The following is an 18,717-nucleotide window of genomic DNA, read 5'->3' as shown; positions in this document are numbered from 1 at the left end:
TATACAGTAAAAACAGCACTTTGGAAACTATAAAAGGCCATTCTCGCTGCATGCAAAAAATTCACAGACGCAAACGAGAAACTGACTATCGAATTTCAGGGATAAAAATATTCTACTATTCAAGTTCTCATTTCCAAATGAAAAAATTGTATATGAATTTTTTGCATCCAGTCAGATGAGCCCTTTTATAGTAATGAGCTTTTCTCACTACATCCGATTCGTATCGTGCATGCGTTATGTGCCTGCTTGGGAATTTCCTCAGTAGTTTCGTGCACGCGCGTAGCAGAAAATAGGTTGTCATCTAAATGATTCAATGTTCACTCAAAATAAATGTTTTCTTTTACTTTATTTTTTGTCGTCCCATTGTGCAGCTCTAGTGCGACGTAAATGAACAACAACTTTTACTTTTTTCATCCTTCTTTACAACTCCACTCTATACAAACGAAAATAAACAAATTTTGCTTAAAAAAATGGCGGATGCTGCTGCTCGTTCGCTACAATTCGAATATAAAGCTAATTCTAATTTAGTTTTACAAGCTGATACTCGTCTAATAGAAAGGAGGCCTAGAGATGAGGCTACAGGGGAAGTTGTATCTCTTGTTGGAAAATTGGAAGGATCCCGTATGGGTGATCGATATCAGCGTACTAAACCGGCTAAAGCTGAGGAGAAAAAAGCTAAACGCTTAAAAAAAGATGAATCAAAATATGACTTCTCTAAGCTTAAGGGACAAACATTACTTTCTGAAGGTATTGAAGATATGGTAGGTATTTTATACCGACCTAAAACTGCAGAAACAAAGCAAACTTATGAAGTGTTACTTAGCTTTATTCAAGAAGCTTTAGGTGATCAACCTAGAGATATTTTGTGTGGAGCAGCTGATGAAGTCCTTGCAGTCCTAAAAAATGAACGAATTCGAAATGACCTAGAAAGGAGAAAAGAAACCGAAGGGCTACTTGGTAGTTTGGCCCAAGAACGATATGCAGTTTTAGTTAACTTGTGCAAGAAAATTAATGATTATGGAGTTGATGACAAAGTTCAAACTACTGAAGATAATATTGATGAAACCTATGGTGTGAATGTGCAGTTTGAAGAATCTGATGACGAAGAAGAAGATATATGTGGAGAAGTTAAAGATGATGACTCTAATGATGAAAATGAAGGTGACGAAGCTGTTGTTGACAGTACTCTTCATGCCACAAATTTAGGTGCAAGCCAAGACACCCTTGGAAAGAGTGGTAAAGGATTGCATCCTCGAGATATTGATGCATATTGGCTGCAGAGAAAGCTAAGTAAGTTTTATGATGATCCTGTTATTGCCCAAACCAGAGCTGGAGAAGTTTTGGAAATCTTAAAAACGGCTGTTGATGACCGAGATGTTGAAAATCAGTTGGTTTTACTTCTGGGTTACAACCAATTTGAGTTCATTAAAATTTTGCGTCAGCGTAGGCAAATGATTTTATACTGTACTCTTCTTGCTTCTTTGCAAAGTGGCGCAGAAAAAACCAAGTTAAAAGAAAAAATGCAAAATGATCCAGAACTTGAAAAAATACTACGTCAGTTGGAAAACACTGAAAAGGAAGATATTATTCAAGAGGAGCGAGAAAGGCGTGCTCAAGTCCGCCAAGCTCGAGTGGATGCTGACATAGAAGCTATGGACATTGATGGTGAAAGCGTTCCTCAATTACAGCAGTGCCGTATGCTAGATTTGGAAGATCTTACGTTTGCACATGGTAGCCACTTTATGGCCAATAAACGTTGTCAACTGCCTGATGGATCTTTTAGAAAACAAAGGCGTGGCTATGAAGAAATCCATGTTCCAGCATTGAAACCCAAACCTTTTGATTCTAGTGAATCTTTAATGCCTATTGAAAAACTACCCAAGTATGTTCAGCATGCATTTGAAGGATACAAAAGCCTAAATCGAATCCAAAGCCGTCTATGCAAAGCTGCATTAGAGACTGATCAAAATTTACTTTTATGTGCTCCAACTGGTGCTGGTAAAACAAATGTTGCATTGTTGTGTATGATGCGAGAAATAGGAAAACACATTAATGCAGACGGAACTATTAATGCTGATGAGTTTAAAATTATATATGTTGCTCCCATGCGATCTTTGGTACAAGAAATGGTTGGTAATTTCAGTAAACGACTTAGTTCTTATAACATTCAAGTATCTGAATTGACTGGTGATCATCAGCTTACAAGAGAACAAATTAATGCTACTCAAGTTATTGTGTGCACCCCTGAAAAGTGGGACATTGTTACTAGAAAAGGTGGTGAACGTACCTATACACAACTTGTTAGGTTGATGATTTTTGATGAAATTCATCTCCTGCACGATGAAAGAGGACCTGTTCTAGAAGCTTTGGTGGCAAGGACTATCCGTAATATTGAAATGACACAAGAGGAAGTGCGTCTTGTTGGTCTAAGTGCTACTTTGCCAAATTATGAAGATGTAGCCAGTTTCCTGAGAGTAACTCCATCCACTGGTCTATTTTATTTTGATAACAGTTTCAGGCCTGTCCCTCTGGAGCAACAGTATATTGGTATTACTGAAAAGAAGCCCATTAAACGATTTATGCTGATGAAAGAAATTTTATATGAAAAAGTCATGGAACATGCAGGTAAAAATCAAGTTTTGATTTTTGTTCATTCGAGAAAAGAGACTGGAAAAACTGCTAGAGAAATTAGAGATATGTGTTTAGAAAAAGATACACTTGGGCAATTTTTGCGTGGAGGCTCCGCATCTACGGCTGTATTAGAAACTGAAGCGAACCAAGTAAAAAATTTAGAATTGAAAGATCTTTTGCCTTATGGTTTTGCTATCCATCATGCTGGTATGAGCCGTGTAGACCGTACTTTAGTTGAAGATCTGTTTGCTGATCGTCACATTCAAGTGCTTGTTTCAACTGCTACTTTAGCTTGGGGTGTCAATCTTCCTGCTCACACTGTCATCATAAAAGGCACTCAAGTTTACAGTCCTGAAAAAGGGCGATGGGTAGAGTTAGGAGCACTGGATGTCCTTCAAATGTTGGGTAGAGCTGGTAGACCACAGTATGATACCAAAGGAGAAGGTATTTTAATAACTAACCATAGTGAATTGCAGTATTATTTATCCTTGTTAAATCAACAATTACCTGTTGAAAGTCAAATGATTAGCAAACTTCCTGACATGTTAAATGCAGAAATCGTCCTTGGTAATATTCAAAACATGAAAGAAGCAGTTACTTGGCTAGGATATTCATACTTATATATACGTATGCTCAGAAATCCTTCTCTTTATGGCATTCTAGATAGTTCGGAGGATCAGTTACTAGAAAAGCATAGAGCTGATTTGATTTTTACTGCTGCGAATTTGTTAGATAAGAGTAATCTTCTGAAGTTTGATAAAAAAGCTGGTGTATTTCAAATAACTGAAATTGGAAGAATTGCAAGTCATTATTATTGCACTTTTGAGACAATGACTACATATACACAGCTATTGAAGCAAACATTGAGTGAAATTGAACTCTTCCGTGTGTTTTCATTGTCTAGTGAATTCAAAAACTTAAATATCCGAGAAGAAGAAAAGCTAGAATTACAAAAACTTATGGAACGAGTTCCTATTCCAATTAAGGAAAGCATTGAAGAATCAAGTGCTAAAGTGAATGTGTTGCTTCAGGCTTATATTTCTCAGCTGAAACTTGAAGGCTTGGCATTAATGGCTGATATGGTTTACATAACTCAAAGTGCAGATAGATTGATGCGAGCCATTTTTGAAATCGTGCTTCATAGAGGTTGGGCACAATTGACAGATAAGGCTCTGAGTTTGTGTAAAATGATAAAACGTCGAATGTGGCAATCAATGTCACCTCTTCGTCAGTTTAAAAAGATACCAGAAGAAGTTGTAAAGAAAATAGAAAAGAAAAATTTCCCTTGGGAGAGACTATATGATTTGGGACCCAATGAAATTGGTGAGCTTTTAAGAATGCCTAAATTAGGTAAAACTGTTCATAAATATGTACATCAGTTCCCAAAACTGGAACTATCTGCTCACATTCAACCTGTAACTCGAGCTACATTGCGAGTAGAGTTGACTATTACACCTGATTTCCAGTGGGATGAAAAAGTTCATGGTAGCTCTGAAGCTTTCTGGATTCTGGTTGAAGATGTAGATAGTGAAGTTATTCTTCATCATGAATATTTCTTACTCAAAAGCAAGTTCTGTCAGGATGAACATATAGTGAAATTTTTTGTTCCTGTGTTTGAGCCTCTTCCGCCTCAATATTTTATTAGAATCGTGTCTGACCAGTGGATAGGATCAGAAACCCAATTGCCTGTATCATTTCGTCATCTGATACTTCCTGAAAAGTATCCTCCTCCAACCGAGCTTTTGGACTTACAACCTTTGCCTGTGTCTGCTTTGCAAAATCCTTTCTTTGAATCATTATACAAAGACAAGTTTCCCTATTTCAATCCTATTCAAACGCAGGTATTTAACTCTGTATATAACAGTGACGACAATGTATTTATCGGAGCTCCCACTGGAAGTGGAAAGACCATCTGTGCTGAATTTGCAGTATTACGCCTGCTCTCTCAAAATGCTGATGCTCGCTGTGTTTATGTCACTCCTAAAGAACCGCTTGCTGAAATAATTTATGCTGATTGGACTGTTAAATTTTCTTCCCAACCCATGAATAAAAAAGTTGTTTTATTAACTGGTGAAACTGGTACAGATTTGAAGCTTTTGGCTAAAGGCAACATTATTATAAGTACTCCTGAGAAGTGGGACGTATTATCACGAAGGTGGAAGCAACGTAAAAATGTCCAGAACATAAATTTGTTTATTGTTGATGAATTGCAACTGATTGGTGGAGAAGATGGCCCTATTTTAGAAGTTATTTGCTCACGTATGAGATATATCTCATCACAGATTGAAAAGCCTATTCGTATTGTTGCTTTGAGCTCATCTCTAGCCAATGCCAAAGATGTTGCTCAATGGTTAGGAGCAAGTCCTAACTCTACATTCAACTTTCCACCAAATGTAAGGCCTGTACAACTTGAGCTCCATATCCAAGGATTTAACATCACACATAATGCTTCTCGTCTTCTTGCTATGAGTAAGCCTGTGTACCAAGCAATTACAAGACTTTCACCAAGAAAACCCGTTATCGTTTTTGTTCCTTCTCGAAAACAATCTCGATTAACTGCAATTGATATCTTGACTTACTGTGCGTCAGAAGCACAGCCTACTCGTTTCCTCCATTGTACTGATGACGATATCCAACCGTTTGTTGATAAAATTCAGGATAAGACTTTAAAAGAAACTATTGGCAATGGTGTTGCCTACTTGCATGAAGGTTTGAGTACAAATGATACTAAAACTATCGGGCAACTTTTTGATAGTGGTGCTATCCAAGTTGTTGTAGTATCAAGAAATCTTTGCTGGGGTTTATCACTATCAGCTTATTTAGTGGTCATAATGGATACTCAGTTTTATAATGGAAAGATTCATACCTATGAAGATTATTCCATAACTGATGTTCTTCAGATGGTTGGGCGTGCAAATCGTCCAACTATTGATGATGATGGAAAGTGTGTTCTTTTATGTCAGAGCTCTAAGAAGGATTTTTTCACAAAATTTTTATATGAACCTTTGCCGGTTGAAAGCCATTTAGATCATTGTCTTCATGATCACTTTAATGCTGAAATTGTGACCAAAACCATCGATAACAAGCAAGATGCTGTTGATTATTTAACTTGGACTTTCCTGTACAGAAGAATGACGCAGAATCCAAACTATTATAATCTGCAAGGTGTAACCCATAGGCATTTATCTGACCACTTATCGGAGCTTGTTGAAAATACTTTGAATGATCTTGAGCAATCTCGATGCATTAACATTGAAGATGAAATGGATGTATCGCCTTTGAACTTGGGAATGATTGCTGCCTATTATTATATAAATTACACCACAATTGAGTTATTCAGTGTTTCTCTCAATAGCAAAACTAAAATTAGGGGTCTGTTAGAAATAATAAGTTCTGCCGCTGAATATGAAAGTGTACCAATTCGACATCGTGAGGATAATTTACTGAAGCAACTTGCCAACAGATTACCTAATAAGTTGACTAACCCTAAATTTAGTGATCCTCATGTGAAGACCAATTTACTCTTACAGGCTCATTTATCGCGCATGCAGTTATCAGCTGAACTTCAGTCTGATACTGAAGAGATCCTGAGCAAAGCTATCCGTTTAATTCAAGCCTGTGTTGATGTGTTGAGCTCCAATGGTTGGTTGTCACCTGCTATTGCTTCTATGGAACTTGCTCAAATGGTAACACAAGCTATGTGGAGTAAAGACTCCTATTTGAAACAGCTTCCCCATTTTACCACTGAGATAATCAAGCGTTGTACCGATTCAGAAATCAACACTGTATTTGATGTCATGGAACTCGAAGACGAAGACAGAAACCGACTTTTACAGCTGAATGACGCTCAAATGGCTGACGTTGCCAGATTCTGCAATAGATATCCAAACATTGAGCTGACGTACGACGTTCAGAACAGAGAAAACATTGTGAGTGGAGAGACGGTTATAGTGAACGTGCAACTCGAGAGAGAAGACGAAGTGACTGGTCCTGTTATTGCTCCTTTGTTTCCGCAAAGACGTGAAGAAGGTTGGTGGGTAGTTATTGGAGATCCTAAAACAAACTCTCTCATTTCCATAAAGAGACTTACATTACAGCAAAAGGCAAAGATCAAACTTGACTTTGTAGCTCCTAGTCCTGGGGATCATACTTATACATTGTATTACATGAGTGATTCCTACATGGGCTGTGATCAAGAATATAGGTTCAATATCAGAATAAATGAACCTGGCAGAAGAGGATCAGATAGTGACAGTGATTAAGTTTATTCTCATTCTCGTTTTTAATGGTGTAAAGCTTTGAATAAAATGATTGATGGACTAACTATCTAATCATTTTTTTTATAGATATATGTGTACACCTGTTTACATATTTTACATTACACTTCATACATATGCTTACTATATTTTTCTCAAGTTACTGATTCTAATCATTTGTTTAAAAAGCTGTATATTTTGAAACAGTTTACTTTTTTAAAATTATTATGTTGAAATTAGTATAAAGAAAATTATATTTTTATCTATAAATTCTAAATACATTTCGATATATTTGTTTTTGAGTATTCTTTAATAAATTGAATTCTTATGTCAAGTCTGTATAAAGTAAAATAAAGTGCAAAGGTTTATTTTTATTGGATTTAATTATAAAACCGAACCAGTGGCTAAAAGTGTATGTGTTTTCAGTACTTAATATTTATTAATTGTAATTTAAGTTATTCATTGCTAATTATTGGTTTTTAATCATTAACTTATTGATCCTTTTTTAGATTTATTAGTTGAAATATTTATGCAATTCCAAATACAATTTTATTGATTACTCTTTTTATACATACAGAATCAAACTAGGAGTATTGATCCCAGAGGGACACTTAAATAACATTTTTTTTTTCTTAAAATTGTCACTGATTTTGTTGTTTGTTGACTTGATTCCCAAAATTTATTAGAAATTTTGAACTTTCTATAACATGCTAAATGTTTCATGCTTCATTTATAATTCACCTTGAATTTGTTGCGTCAAATCACACAATTTGTTTGTCCATAAGTGACAACTTTAAATTACATGACTGGAACAATATGTATAGCTTTCTTTTATAATTCCTAAATACTAAGATCAATCGTATTTTACATTAAACTATTTTCTTATTTGTTTATGGAATTCCCTAGATTTAAACATTTATTGAGAGGAGTTTCAAACTCTAGCTTAACTTACATATTTGTATTGAGTTGTAATATTGTTCTCTGTGGGAATTTAAACAATAATTATTTGTTTCATTCCATTTTATTCATTACAAAGTTGTGAAAAATATTTTATCAGGATAAAAGAAATTATTATAAAATGTTTTCTGAAATTATATTTCTTAAACGCTTTTCGATACAAAAGAATGTGGGTTTCTACGGCCCCACTTTTCCCTGTGGTGATCATTTTTTTAGCAGCAAAGGTTTGGAAGTTTTTGCATGGCAAAACTGTTAGTATAATTTGAAACGTTTAGAAATGTTGAATGAAGCTTTTAGAAATGGTGTCATATTTATTCGGACCGCCTAAAATGAGAGAAAGTTAAGAATTCTTTTTAGCTTTAATACAAGAAAGTTTGAAATCATTTTATAGGATTACGATATTTATATTTTAATGCTTTTTTTAATTATAGTGGTATTGAAAAGGAAAGGAAGTTTTTAACTTCCTACTCTCATTGGTTGATGCAAATTTTGCATTTGTGAAAATTACCCAGTTTTCAAAAGCTTTAAGCATGATCTTTGAAATTGTGCCAAAAGATTTGCCTTGTAAAATCTTCTAAAACATTTGTTGCTTAAAAAAGATAGTTCTTTTTATGTTTTTTTGATACAAAAGAATGTGGGGTTTTACCACCCGACTTTCATAGAGGGCCCATGTGACCATCACGATTCTAGGTCTATGACCAGTCCCTGTATACTATATACAGGTTAGACTAAATTATGGAAACATTTCTGTACCCCCTCTATGCGAATAATTTTTTCGGAAGATTTGAAACATTTAGAAATGGTGAATGAAGCTTTAGAGAAAGTTAAGAATTCTTTTTAGCTTTGAAACAAAGTTTTTTTATTTGTATTTTATGCATTGAACTTCTTTTGTAATTTAAACAATGAGAAAAAGCAATGTACCTAGTATATTGCTTGCTACTTTTTTTTAAACGTAAACAGCATTTTCTTATTGTGATGATTTTCAAACTGGAGACATTTTTGAATCTGAAATAATTTTAAAACTTTCTACTAAGACATCTTTGATCGAAGTTATAAAATGAATTTTTTAAAATTCGTGTTTTGAAGTTTGTTTTGCATGTTGGAAAATGATAAAAACGAAATTTGACTTTGTCGTTTTGAACAGCCTATTTTCTAGGATTACACTTTGTTAAGAATTTGTAGAAAATAATAAAACATTTGGCAAATTCGTATTATATTTTGCATAATAAGTCGTAATCTTTTTTTTCTTTCTTTTCCTTTTTTTTTTAAATTACAAACTTTTAAGCTCATAGACTTTTAAGTTAAATATTCGGAAAAAAAAATATATTTGTCGGGCATCGAAAATGCCTCACATTTGAAATCTTCCCATTGATATCTCGTGTCAATTAAAGGCTTTAAATGAAAATAGTATTTGAGGTAAAAAATTTCATGAAAGTAGATTTCAGCTGATTTTTAAATTTATCCTAAAACAAGACTGCTCTTTTATTTCACCCAACAAACAAAATTGTCTTCAATAAAATCATTTTAATAATTACAATGGTAATTCATATTAATCAGACTTGACATAGGTGATCCCAAATTTTCCTTTTTTTATGGTCTATTCCTGTTTTCCCTTCCATGTAATGTAAATTCTGTTTATTTTTATTAATAAAAGGAGCGATTATTTCACTATGTAAGCTAAAAGTTACTTGTCTGCTAAATTAAATTCGAAATTGCAAGATTAAATTTATTTTACTGCTTCTAATTCTCTACCAAAATAAGATTTTTATCAAGGGCAATAATGAATATATTCAGCATTATGATCTCCACAATGTTTCGGAGTGAAAGCAAACTTATGGAAAATTTGGTATAATTAATTTAAATTCTGCAACAAATGTTAAAACTTCCCCCACTAGGTGTTTTGTTTTCTGGCCGCGTTTTTACTTTTTTTTTTGCATTAAGAAATAGCTGTCATAAAAAAGGAATGTTTATTGAGAAAAAGTACGTTTTTTAGTCTGATTTCGTAATTTGAATTATCGTCTGCACTTATTAAGTAGCATATTTGAGGTCACCTCCTCCAGGCATTAAGATTTGAGTCCTAGAACGTGAAGATTCGATCATTAGATCAAAAGTTATTCAGAGTGGTCGGGTTTTTTTATTCTTCACTGTACACTTTTTACATTGCTATAAAAGAACTATCTAAATATGTAAGGTATGTAATTCTATGTAAATTTTTACACTGAATTGAGATAAACAGGAATTGATAAGATTAAAAGTCAAGAAGTTATAAGGCTTTTGTGTTGAAAAAGTATAATCTTGTACTTGCACTTATACCCGCATCCCATGTTGCTAAACAGACAAGTGAGGTATTGTTTTTTATGGATTTTTTGCTCTCTTAATCGAATGGAAAAAACGATTAGTATTTCAAAAATTGCGATGTTCTTTTTTTTAATTGAACTTATTATAAAGAAATTCCTTCCATAGCTGTCGACTTGAATTTTATCTCATTTAATTCTGCATGAAACTTACAAGCTCATATAGCAATCCGAAAATGCACATGTCTTACGTACATAGAGCGTTTTTAATATTAAATCTATTCATTCTAATTGTTCTTGTATAATCTCATTCGATTCAACGGTCCCGCAGTGGACTGATCGTTAAGACACGGTTCCCAGCAGATCACCGAAGTCATACATCACTGGCTGCAATCAGTGTGCGGGTGGGTGACCACTTGGGTCAGACTGCGTAGGGACCGAGGGTGTGCGGGATTGGTCCTCGTTAAACTGTTCTACTGTAAAGTGCTCGACTTCGCGTGCAGGTCGTCGGTTTACCAATGCGGGGTGCCATCCCCTCTGCAGAATATCAAAATTGTGATGGCATGTCTTCGGTTCATCCTCAGGGATGTTTCCCAGACCATCGCCAATAGCCCATTGTGCAGCTCTAATGCGACGTAAATGAACTACAACATCAATTCAACGTGAAAAAATACATTGGAAAACCTCACTTGTTTAGATAAATGTTCTAAAATTGATAGTTCAATTTTTAAACATATTATTATAGATTGGCATCGCAAAAGCAATCGCATTAATTACTATTAATGATTCTTGGTATACTAAGTGAATTAATGAATCCGCGAAATATTAAAACCACTTCATCGATAAAATTTTTCATCGACTATGTCAGTCGATGAAAAGAAAATTATACTACGATATATAGTGTTCCACCATCGTGACAATAAATAGTTCGCACTAATAATAGTTCGCATCGTGATAATAAATAGTTCGCATTAGTGCGAACTAATACAGTAAACTGTATTAATGCAGTATTAAATCTTGTTTAAAAAAAAAACGCAACACACTTTTAGAATGAAAACAACAGAAATTAAGCAATTCTAAGAATTTAATCAGAAAAACACAAATCTTTTAGAAAGTTTGATAGTAAAATTACTTCGTAATGTGTCCTACATTTTATATTCCTCAGCAGTGGCGTACGCAGAATTTTTTCAAGGGGGGTGTTCATAATTTTCTGAAGCTACTGAAAGAAATTCGAGTATGTAATAAAGCACTATTATTTCCCTAATTTAGACAGTTTTGACTTTTTATTTCGACAACATTGTTTAGTCAAATTTTGATTTGAATTTTTAAGTTTAAGAACATAATGTAATATCTTCTGAAAAAAGTCCAATGTCATATGGGTGGGAAATAACACTTTGAGGGCCACTTTCACATTCATCAGATTTTATTATGCTAGAAACGTTTTCTTCAACGGAAGTATCACATTTCTGTACAACAGAAAAACTTACATTGTACTCCGTTCCCCCTTTTATATAATTTTTCACCGCATCTCCAAAATTCTCGAATTGTCTAAAAGACGACAGAACGTCTAAGATTCCAGAATTATCGCGTAAAGACCTCGCGAATGACAGCCAGTTTCGAAAACTATCGCGACTGGCAGAACATGAAGAAACCAGTCCATAACAGTTAATTTGGTTTCAAAAGTACAACCCTATTTTAGTAAATGTTTTTTTCAGTATTCTGAGAAATACCGTGAGAAAAAAAGGTAGGCATAAGGCAAATAAAAATATATAGTCTTAAAAAATAATACCGGCATAATTTCTACTAAAATTTTTATTTTTGCCATTTTGTCTGATCTCAAGGGGGGTGTTCAAACCCCTAAACCCCTCCCTTGCGTACGCCACTGTTCCTCAGTTGATTTTTTCTTCCTTCATATATGCAAGTGGTCATTTATTTTGTTGCATTTAACATATTGACGAAGTTTTCTTACATAAAATTTCAATAATTATATATTTCATAGTCAAATTTTTTTTCTGAAAAATATTGACTTTTAAGAAGAAGGAAGAAAAAAAAGTAAGATGATTGAGGGGCTGTAACGAGGGTTGGTAAGCAGGCTGCTAAACCTCTTAGTAATATAAAAATCTTGAAGAAAAAAAAGCATGTTGGTGAAAATAAAATGACAATCCAACTTGGGAAATATATTGGCAAATATTATTTAGTGTGAGTCGTGCCTTCTGATGAGGGGAACCGGGTTCGAATCCTAGCGATGACTGTTCGATACTAATTCAGAACACGTAATGTTAGATGCGTAATATTATAAGGCACTCCATTTTGCGGATATAACCGGTGTGAGCTGATGGCGTGATTATATATTTTAATTATTTTTCCGGCTAATTAATATATTTTTCCTTCTCTTTTTATTAATCTTTAATAGACTAATCTAAAAAGAAAGATAAATGCGAGGGACAATCATAGAGGTCGGTGAGGCGGAGCTGAGTGATATTGATAATGATGCGGCTATAATGTAACAAAATTTTCCTTTATTGCTCAACGTATTTAATTCTTTGAAGAGAAAAAAAATTACGTTATTACAGAAACATATTTTAAACTCATTCATTTGACTTTGGATTCTCTTAGATAACACTGAAAGTTCGAATAAAAATTTATTTTCTCTAACAATGTTAGCAAATGAAAAACATTTAAAGCTTATTTGCACACTTATGAATTAAGAAATTCTAATATTTTTTGATTGAAAAATTAAATCAGCTTAATAATGATCATAATAATTCAAATTTTATTATCATAAATTTTTTAAATTAAAACTATGTTTCTAACTACATTAAAAAGTTATAAGGGTCACCGCTGCGCCAAAAGGTACAAAGTGTACCACGGAATTAAAAAAAATTAACGTTCGATAATTAGATCGAGAATGAGTGTTCGATAACTGAATACTGAGTGTACTGAGAATAAGTGTTAGTAACTGTTAAACTATTAAATACCATGTTGGGTCGCTCTGTAACTGGTTGAAATGTAACAATTATGGAGTTAAATCTGAAAGAGCCATTTTAATTCGTGATCTTAACGTGAATCTTGTTTCGAAATCACAATTTAAGTACCTTTTTTAAACCTTTTCAGTACCTTAAGTTTACGGAAATTTATGTACCTTTTCATTTTTTTTTTTTTTTTTTTTACTTTTTCATACTTTTCATATTATTTTTTCAAATTTTACTTCAATCCTTTTGGAAAAACTTCAATTTAGTGAGCATCGGACAATCGCACTTAAACTTGAAAAAAAATCAATGTAAGGAAAACCGGGTAGTAGCACTTTACCTTAAAAAACACCTCTGTAGGGAGTACAGGGGAAAAGTTTACCAGTCAGTGGCGCCTAACCTTAAAAAAAATCAATGTAGAGAATATCGGCCAAACGTGTTTCGAACACTTTACCTAACCATGAGAATCAGTGTTGAGAATACCGGAAAGTGGCACTTAAAAAAAAAAAATTGTGTGTAAAGCATTTTAAGGAATACCAATCAAATGTATACCGGGCAATGGCTTTGTATTTTAAAAAATCATTCCTTTAAGGAAATCTGAGCAAGTGTAAATCAGACAAATACATATTATTATCATCTCAATCAATTCAATTGTTATCAATTAAAAACGGCTATTATTAATATTTACTGGTTATTTTCAACAATTAAAAAAAAGGATAATCCCAAATGATTTGTTTAGCGTCTTGGTTCTGAAAGACTACTATCGTTGTTGCGCATGCGTTAACTTTCGTAAAAAATTCACAGTGCGCTTTTAAAATTCAAATAATAAATAAAAAAGGATTATTTTTCGATGTAAAATAAAGCCATTGCCTATTTAAACTGTTCTCAATCTCGCCACTGAGTAAAATTATTTCTTATTTATTTGTTTCGATTGAGTAGGTAACACAATATAAACGCCTTTGGTTAAACTTTTTTTTTCTTCCTAGTTCATGATTACTTTTTGGGTCCAGGTAATCGTCCAGTTCTTTACGATAAGCATATTGGTAAAATGATCTTTGATAAAATTACTGTTGTATATTTTGGATACAAAATGTTCATTAGTTTTGTGGAAAAGACCGTCGTAATAAAAGGAGAAAGAAAAAAAAGATGAATGCGAAGCACTGGGTTTGTATGCGAAACAAAAGCAAGCACCAGAGACTACAAGGCATTTATATTATTATAAGAATTTGGGCAACAGCAGAAAATTGCTGAATAAATGGTGCACAGAAGGAGGGGATAGCCTGGTTGGCAGAGCCCATGTCGAAGAGTTCGATCCCAGCCGGCCGAAGCACGTTAAATCTGTCGAATCGCTAGGTCCTCCATGTTCCCATAACAAATCAATACCTCTTGGGGTACTGATCCTGGAGTTCCTTGTCTTCTGGATTGGTTCAAAATTACGAGGCTACGGAGTTGAACATTAGTAGTCGTAAACCCAAAATTGGGTCGGTTGTTCAACGACGGATATAAAAAAAAGCGAAAAAAATGGTGCACAGAAAATAGTAACTGAAAGGGCAATAAAAGAAAATATTAATTAAAAAAAAATTCTTGTTCTAAGTTAAAGTAGGTGAGTCCCGCAGTGGACTGATCGTTAAGACACGGTTCCCAGCAGATCACCGAAGTTAAGCATCACTGGCTGCGGTCAGTGTGCGGGTGGGTGACCACTTGGATCAGTCTGCGTAGGGACCGAGAGTGTGCGGTATTGATCCTCGTTAAACTGTGCTGCCGTAAAGTGCTCGACTTCGCGTGCAGGTCGTTGGGCTACCGAAGCGGGGGGTGCCATCCCCTCTGCAGAGGATCAAAATTGTGATGGCATGTCTTCGGATCATTCTCAGGGATGTCTCCCAGACCGTCGCCAATAGCCCATTGTGCAGCTCTAGTGCGACGTAAATGAACTACAACAACAACAATAAAGTAGGTAATGAAACCATATAATTGGTTTAAAACTGATCAGTGGTACCAGTCTAAAAGTCCACGACTTTAGTAAATGCTTTTCTTTGCAAACGAGGATGGTCCTAGAAATTTGACATCAAAGAAGGCTGGAAGTAATAATAGTCGAAAAAATTTTGAATTCATATAAAATTAAAAAAAGTCGTATATTAAAAATTCGACTTCTCGGGAACTATTCGACCAATTTCGGTCAAATTCTGTATTTTTCCACGTAAAATTACCTACTTTAAAATGATTTTAAAAATTGTATACCTTACAGTTCAAAATTTTTCGACTATTCGTAAATGATAATAAATATTTACTAAAACTTATTTTTTGCATGGAATTTTCTTTGGATAAACGAATTTTACAATTGCGTGCAAAAAATTTTCAATTCGCTTAAAAATGTTTACGAGATATGGGGAAATACGAAAAAAGAAAAATTAACATTATAGGGTCCAAGCGTTGGATCGCTCTCCTGACCTAACTATGGGGACCATATGTCCTAGATTGTGGCTACCCCCTATATTTTGGAGGCCAGAAATCCGAAGCAATGGAAAAAAAAGGTATGTTTATTCAGAGAAAGTGCGTTTTTGTGTCTGAAGTTTTAATTTTGTAACTTAAAATATCGTCTGCACTGAGTGATTAGAATATTTGAGGTCACTCCTCTGAACCATTAAATGTGAGTTCTAAAACGTGAGGATCCGATTTTTGGATCAAAAGTTATTCAAAGAAATCTTCTTTTCTTTTTTTTTTTTGCGCACTGTGCAACTAAAAAATGGACAATATCAGTTTTAAAAAGAGGCTTTTTATTCTGGCACGTACAACATAGTATAAACATTTTGGTTTAGTATAAAAATTATGCAATAGTATTTATACATTTAACACAATAAAGAAAAAAAGTAAAAAAGAAAAGAGAGATTAACGAAGAAAATTAAGAAAAATAATAATAAATTTTATTTACTGAGCATAAGCTGCAAGTACATAGAACTCATGAAATGAGTTAAAAATGTACGGAAGACAAAAAAAAAGATGTTATGATTTTCTAGAGAAAAAAAAATATTAAAAAATGTTTTTAAAATCAACTTACAAATCTAAAAAAAAAAAGAATTATTAAAAAAATTGGAAAATAAATTAAAATAAGAAAAAGATATAATCTTGTCATCAGCTCACACGATTATAACCGAAACTAACAGTGCTTTCTAGCCTGAGTAAAACACAATAATACAGGAGGGAGCACCAAAAAAAAAAAAAAAAAACTGAAACGAAAATAGAACTTAATAAACAAAGAATGTAGAATAGAAAATAAAAAATGCTAAATAAAACAATCAAGTAAAAATCGAAAATAAAAATTAAAGAAAATACAAAACTCAAGATGTAATACATAAAGCGAGCAGTGATTTTAATGTACTTACACTTACAGGCATTTCTCAAAAATGATTTAAAATGTTTTCGTAATAAATTTACCAGATTATAAAATACGAAAATAGAAGCGTAAAAAGAGGATGAAGAATTAATAGAGGGTTTCCTTTATCCGCTATTTATACTTCTATTTTCATATTTTGTTATCTGGCAAACTTATTATGAAAACATTTTTAATCATCTTTGAAAAATGCCTGTGATTTTAAGTACATTTGAAATCGTTTCTCGCTGTATGTATTACATTTTGAGTTTCATTCTGTATTTTCTTGAATGAAATTATAATCGTATATATTTAGAATTCTGAAAATATTATATTGCTTTTCTAGCCGAGTTTATAAATTTAAGAAATGCTTTGCATCTCCACACTGACTCTATCGCACCATGCTTAACATTGCTTTAAACGTTTGGTTCTCCCCATCGAACTCTTTGATTCGCATCTCCCCGTGATTGATCTCACATTGTGAATTATAATAACAGCACATTTTACATTATTAAATTACAAATAGGAGGGGATAAAAATTGCGCATGTACTCGCATTTTCGGATTGCTGTTCTTCTTCAACATCCACTTTAGAAACTCCCTTTAGAAATTAAATTGACCGACCTAGAGCAATATTTCAAACATGGAAATAACTGTCTTCAATTTTAGTTTTATTGAACCGATAGGAAAGAATAAATTATTTTTTGTTAGAATAAATTACTTTTTGATGTTTGGAGCTGAGTGATTTGGTGAAACTATAAGTTGGTCCACCATACAAGAACATTTTAGCTACGCCAGTGATTGCTACTTGTTCTACACTTATGAATCCACCCCTCGGCTTCCCTTTGATTAAAAGTACATAAAACATACATGACCTCTTAGTTTTTTTTCCATTGCCTTTTCTCATTCAAATTGCAAGAGAAAAAAATCCCCTATGCGAATTTGGAGATACGAGTGAGATCCTGATTTGCGAATTTTTCGTAGATAAAATATTTCAGCAATCAGTTTCTTGTTCGCATCTTCGAATTCGTAATTTTCGGATGCACTGTGAATGCTCCTTTACGGACCAGCACTGATTCGTTGCTGCGTATTGTATCAACCAAACCAGAGAGCTTTAAAATCACACTCACACTCGTCATTCTCAATTGTTTTTTATATTTCTCTTTAAAAGCATCATCCTTAAAGTAATATAAAAGGAAAAAAGAGAAAAGAAGAACAAGAGCGGCACCAAGCCCATAAATAAAAAAAGCGATATGCATTAAAATGGAAAAAGAGCACCACTTTCTTAGCTTGGGTGCAGATTATGCCAGCTGTAAAATAAGTTTTGATATATTCAAGTATTTCATTGCCCATCTTTACAAACTAACAACTTCGTGACTCAACATTCATTAATTTCGTGCAATGGATAAGTTATTGCTGAATGAGTCATAATTTTATGATCTTGTTGACAAAATTATTATTTTAACTTGTGTGGAATGAACTGAATGAGCTCTCGGTGAAGTAAACTCATACAAGCCCGCTGTTTAGTAACCAAAAAGAATCTGATATCGAATAAAGAAGTCATCTTTATTTTCTAGTCACGGAGATAAGATTGGTTAACTTTTTAATGAAATGCATGGACCCTTGAAATGCCCCCGCTGTATCTTTCATGCACTGCTGTGCTAGAAACACATCCCCGTGTTCAAAGTTAGGGATTTCATTGCATTCCGCTGATTTATTTCTGATACTGATCATGATCAAGATAAAAATTACTCTGAGTTCCACATCTTCCAAATATGATATTTTATGGATGGGTGATCGTGTAAAGTTAAGGGTAGTGGCGCTAGTGGTAAAATTGCTCTTTCAAGACTTCCGGGTTACTGCTTCCGATATATTTTCACGCCGCAGATTGAAAAAACGCGCCATCATATTATTGCATCATATCTTTTGCAGTATTTCACATGTGCCGAGTTCTTTCTTTCAGCCTTTAAACTTCAGCATTATCATATTAATATTATAATCATTCGAATATTTTCTAATTAGGCTATCTTAAAAAGATATTTTTGGCGACATTTTATTCAAATGTAGCCAAATAAGAGATAAAATACAAAACATGGCAAACCTTAAGAATTATTCACAAAGAGATATTAACTTTCCAAAAACTTTTTTGGCCTTACGACCTCTGAGAATCAATACATTTCTGAAAGCTCTTATGAATGGTACAATTACGTTTAGATTTGAACCCAAATTACAATAACAAAACTG

The 18,717-nt window shown here is 33.5% G+C and overlaps 1 protein-coding gene across 1 annotated transcript; it reads left to right on the top strand.

Annotated features, from left to right (window-relative positions):
• Positions 1–274: 274 nt before the first annotated feature.
• Brr2 (U5 small nuclear ribonucleoprotein l(3)72Ab) lies at positions 275–6,954 on the top strand. Its single transcript, XM_016069361.4, has one exon. The coding sequence runs from the start codon at positions 471–473 to the stop codon at positions 6,891–6,893; it is 6,423 nt and encodes a 2,140-aa protein (XP_015924847.1). The 5' UTR covers positions 275–470; the 3' UTR covers positions 6,894–6,954.
• Positions 6,955–18,717: the final 11,763 nt, after the last annotated feature.

Source organism: Parasteatoda tepidariorum, chromosome 8, assembly GCF_982258835.1.
Source record: "Parasteatoda tepidariorum strain Cologne lab strain chromosome 8, Ptep-v5.0, whole genome shotgun sequence".
Taxonomy (NCBI): Eukaryota; Metazoa; Arthropoda; class Arachnida; order Araneae; family Theridiidae; genus Parasteatoda; species Parasteatoda tepidariorum.
This window is presented reverse-complemented; position numbering and strand designations above follow the sequence as displayed.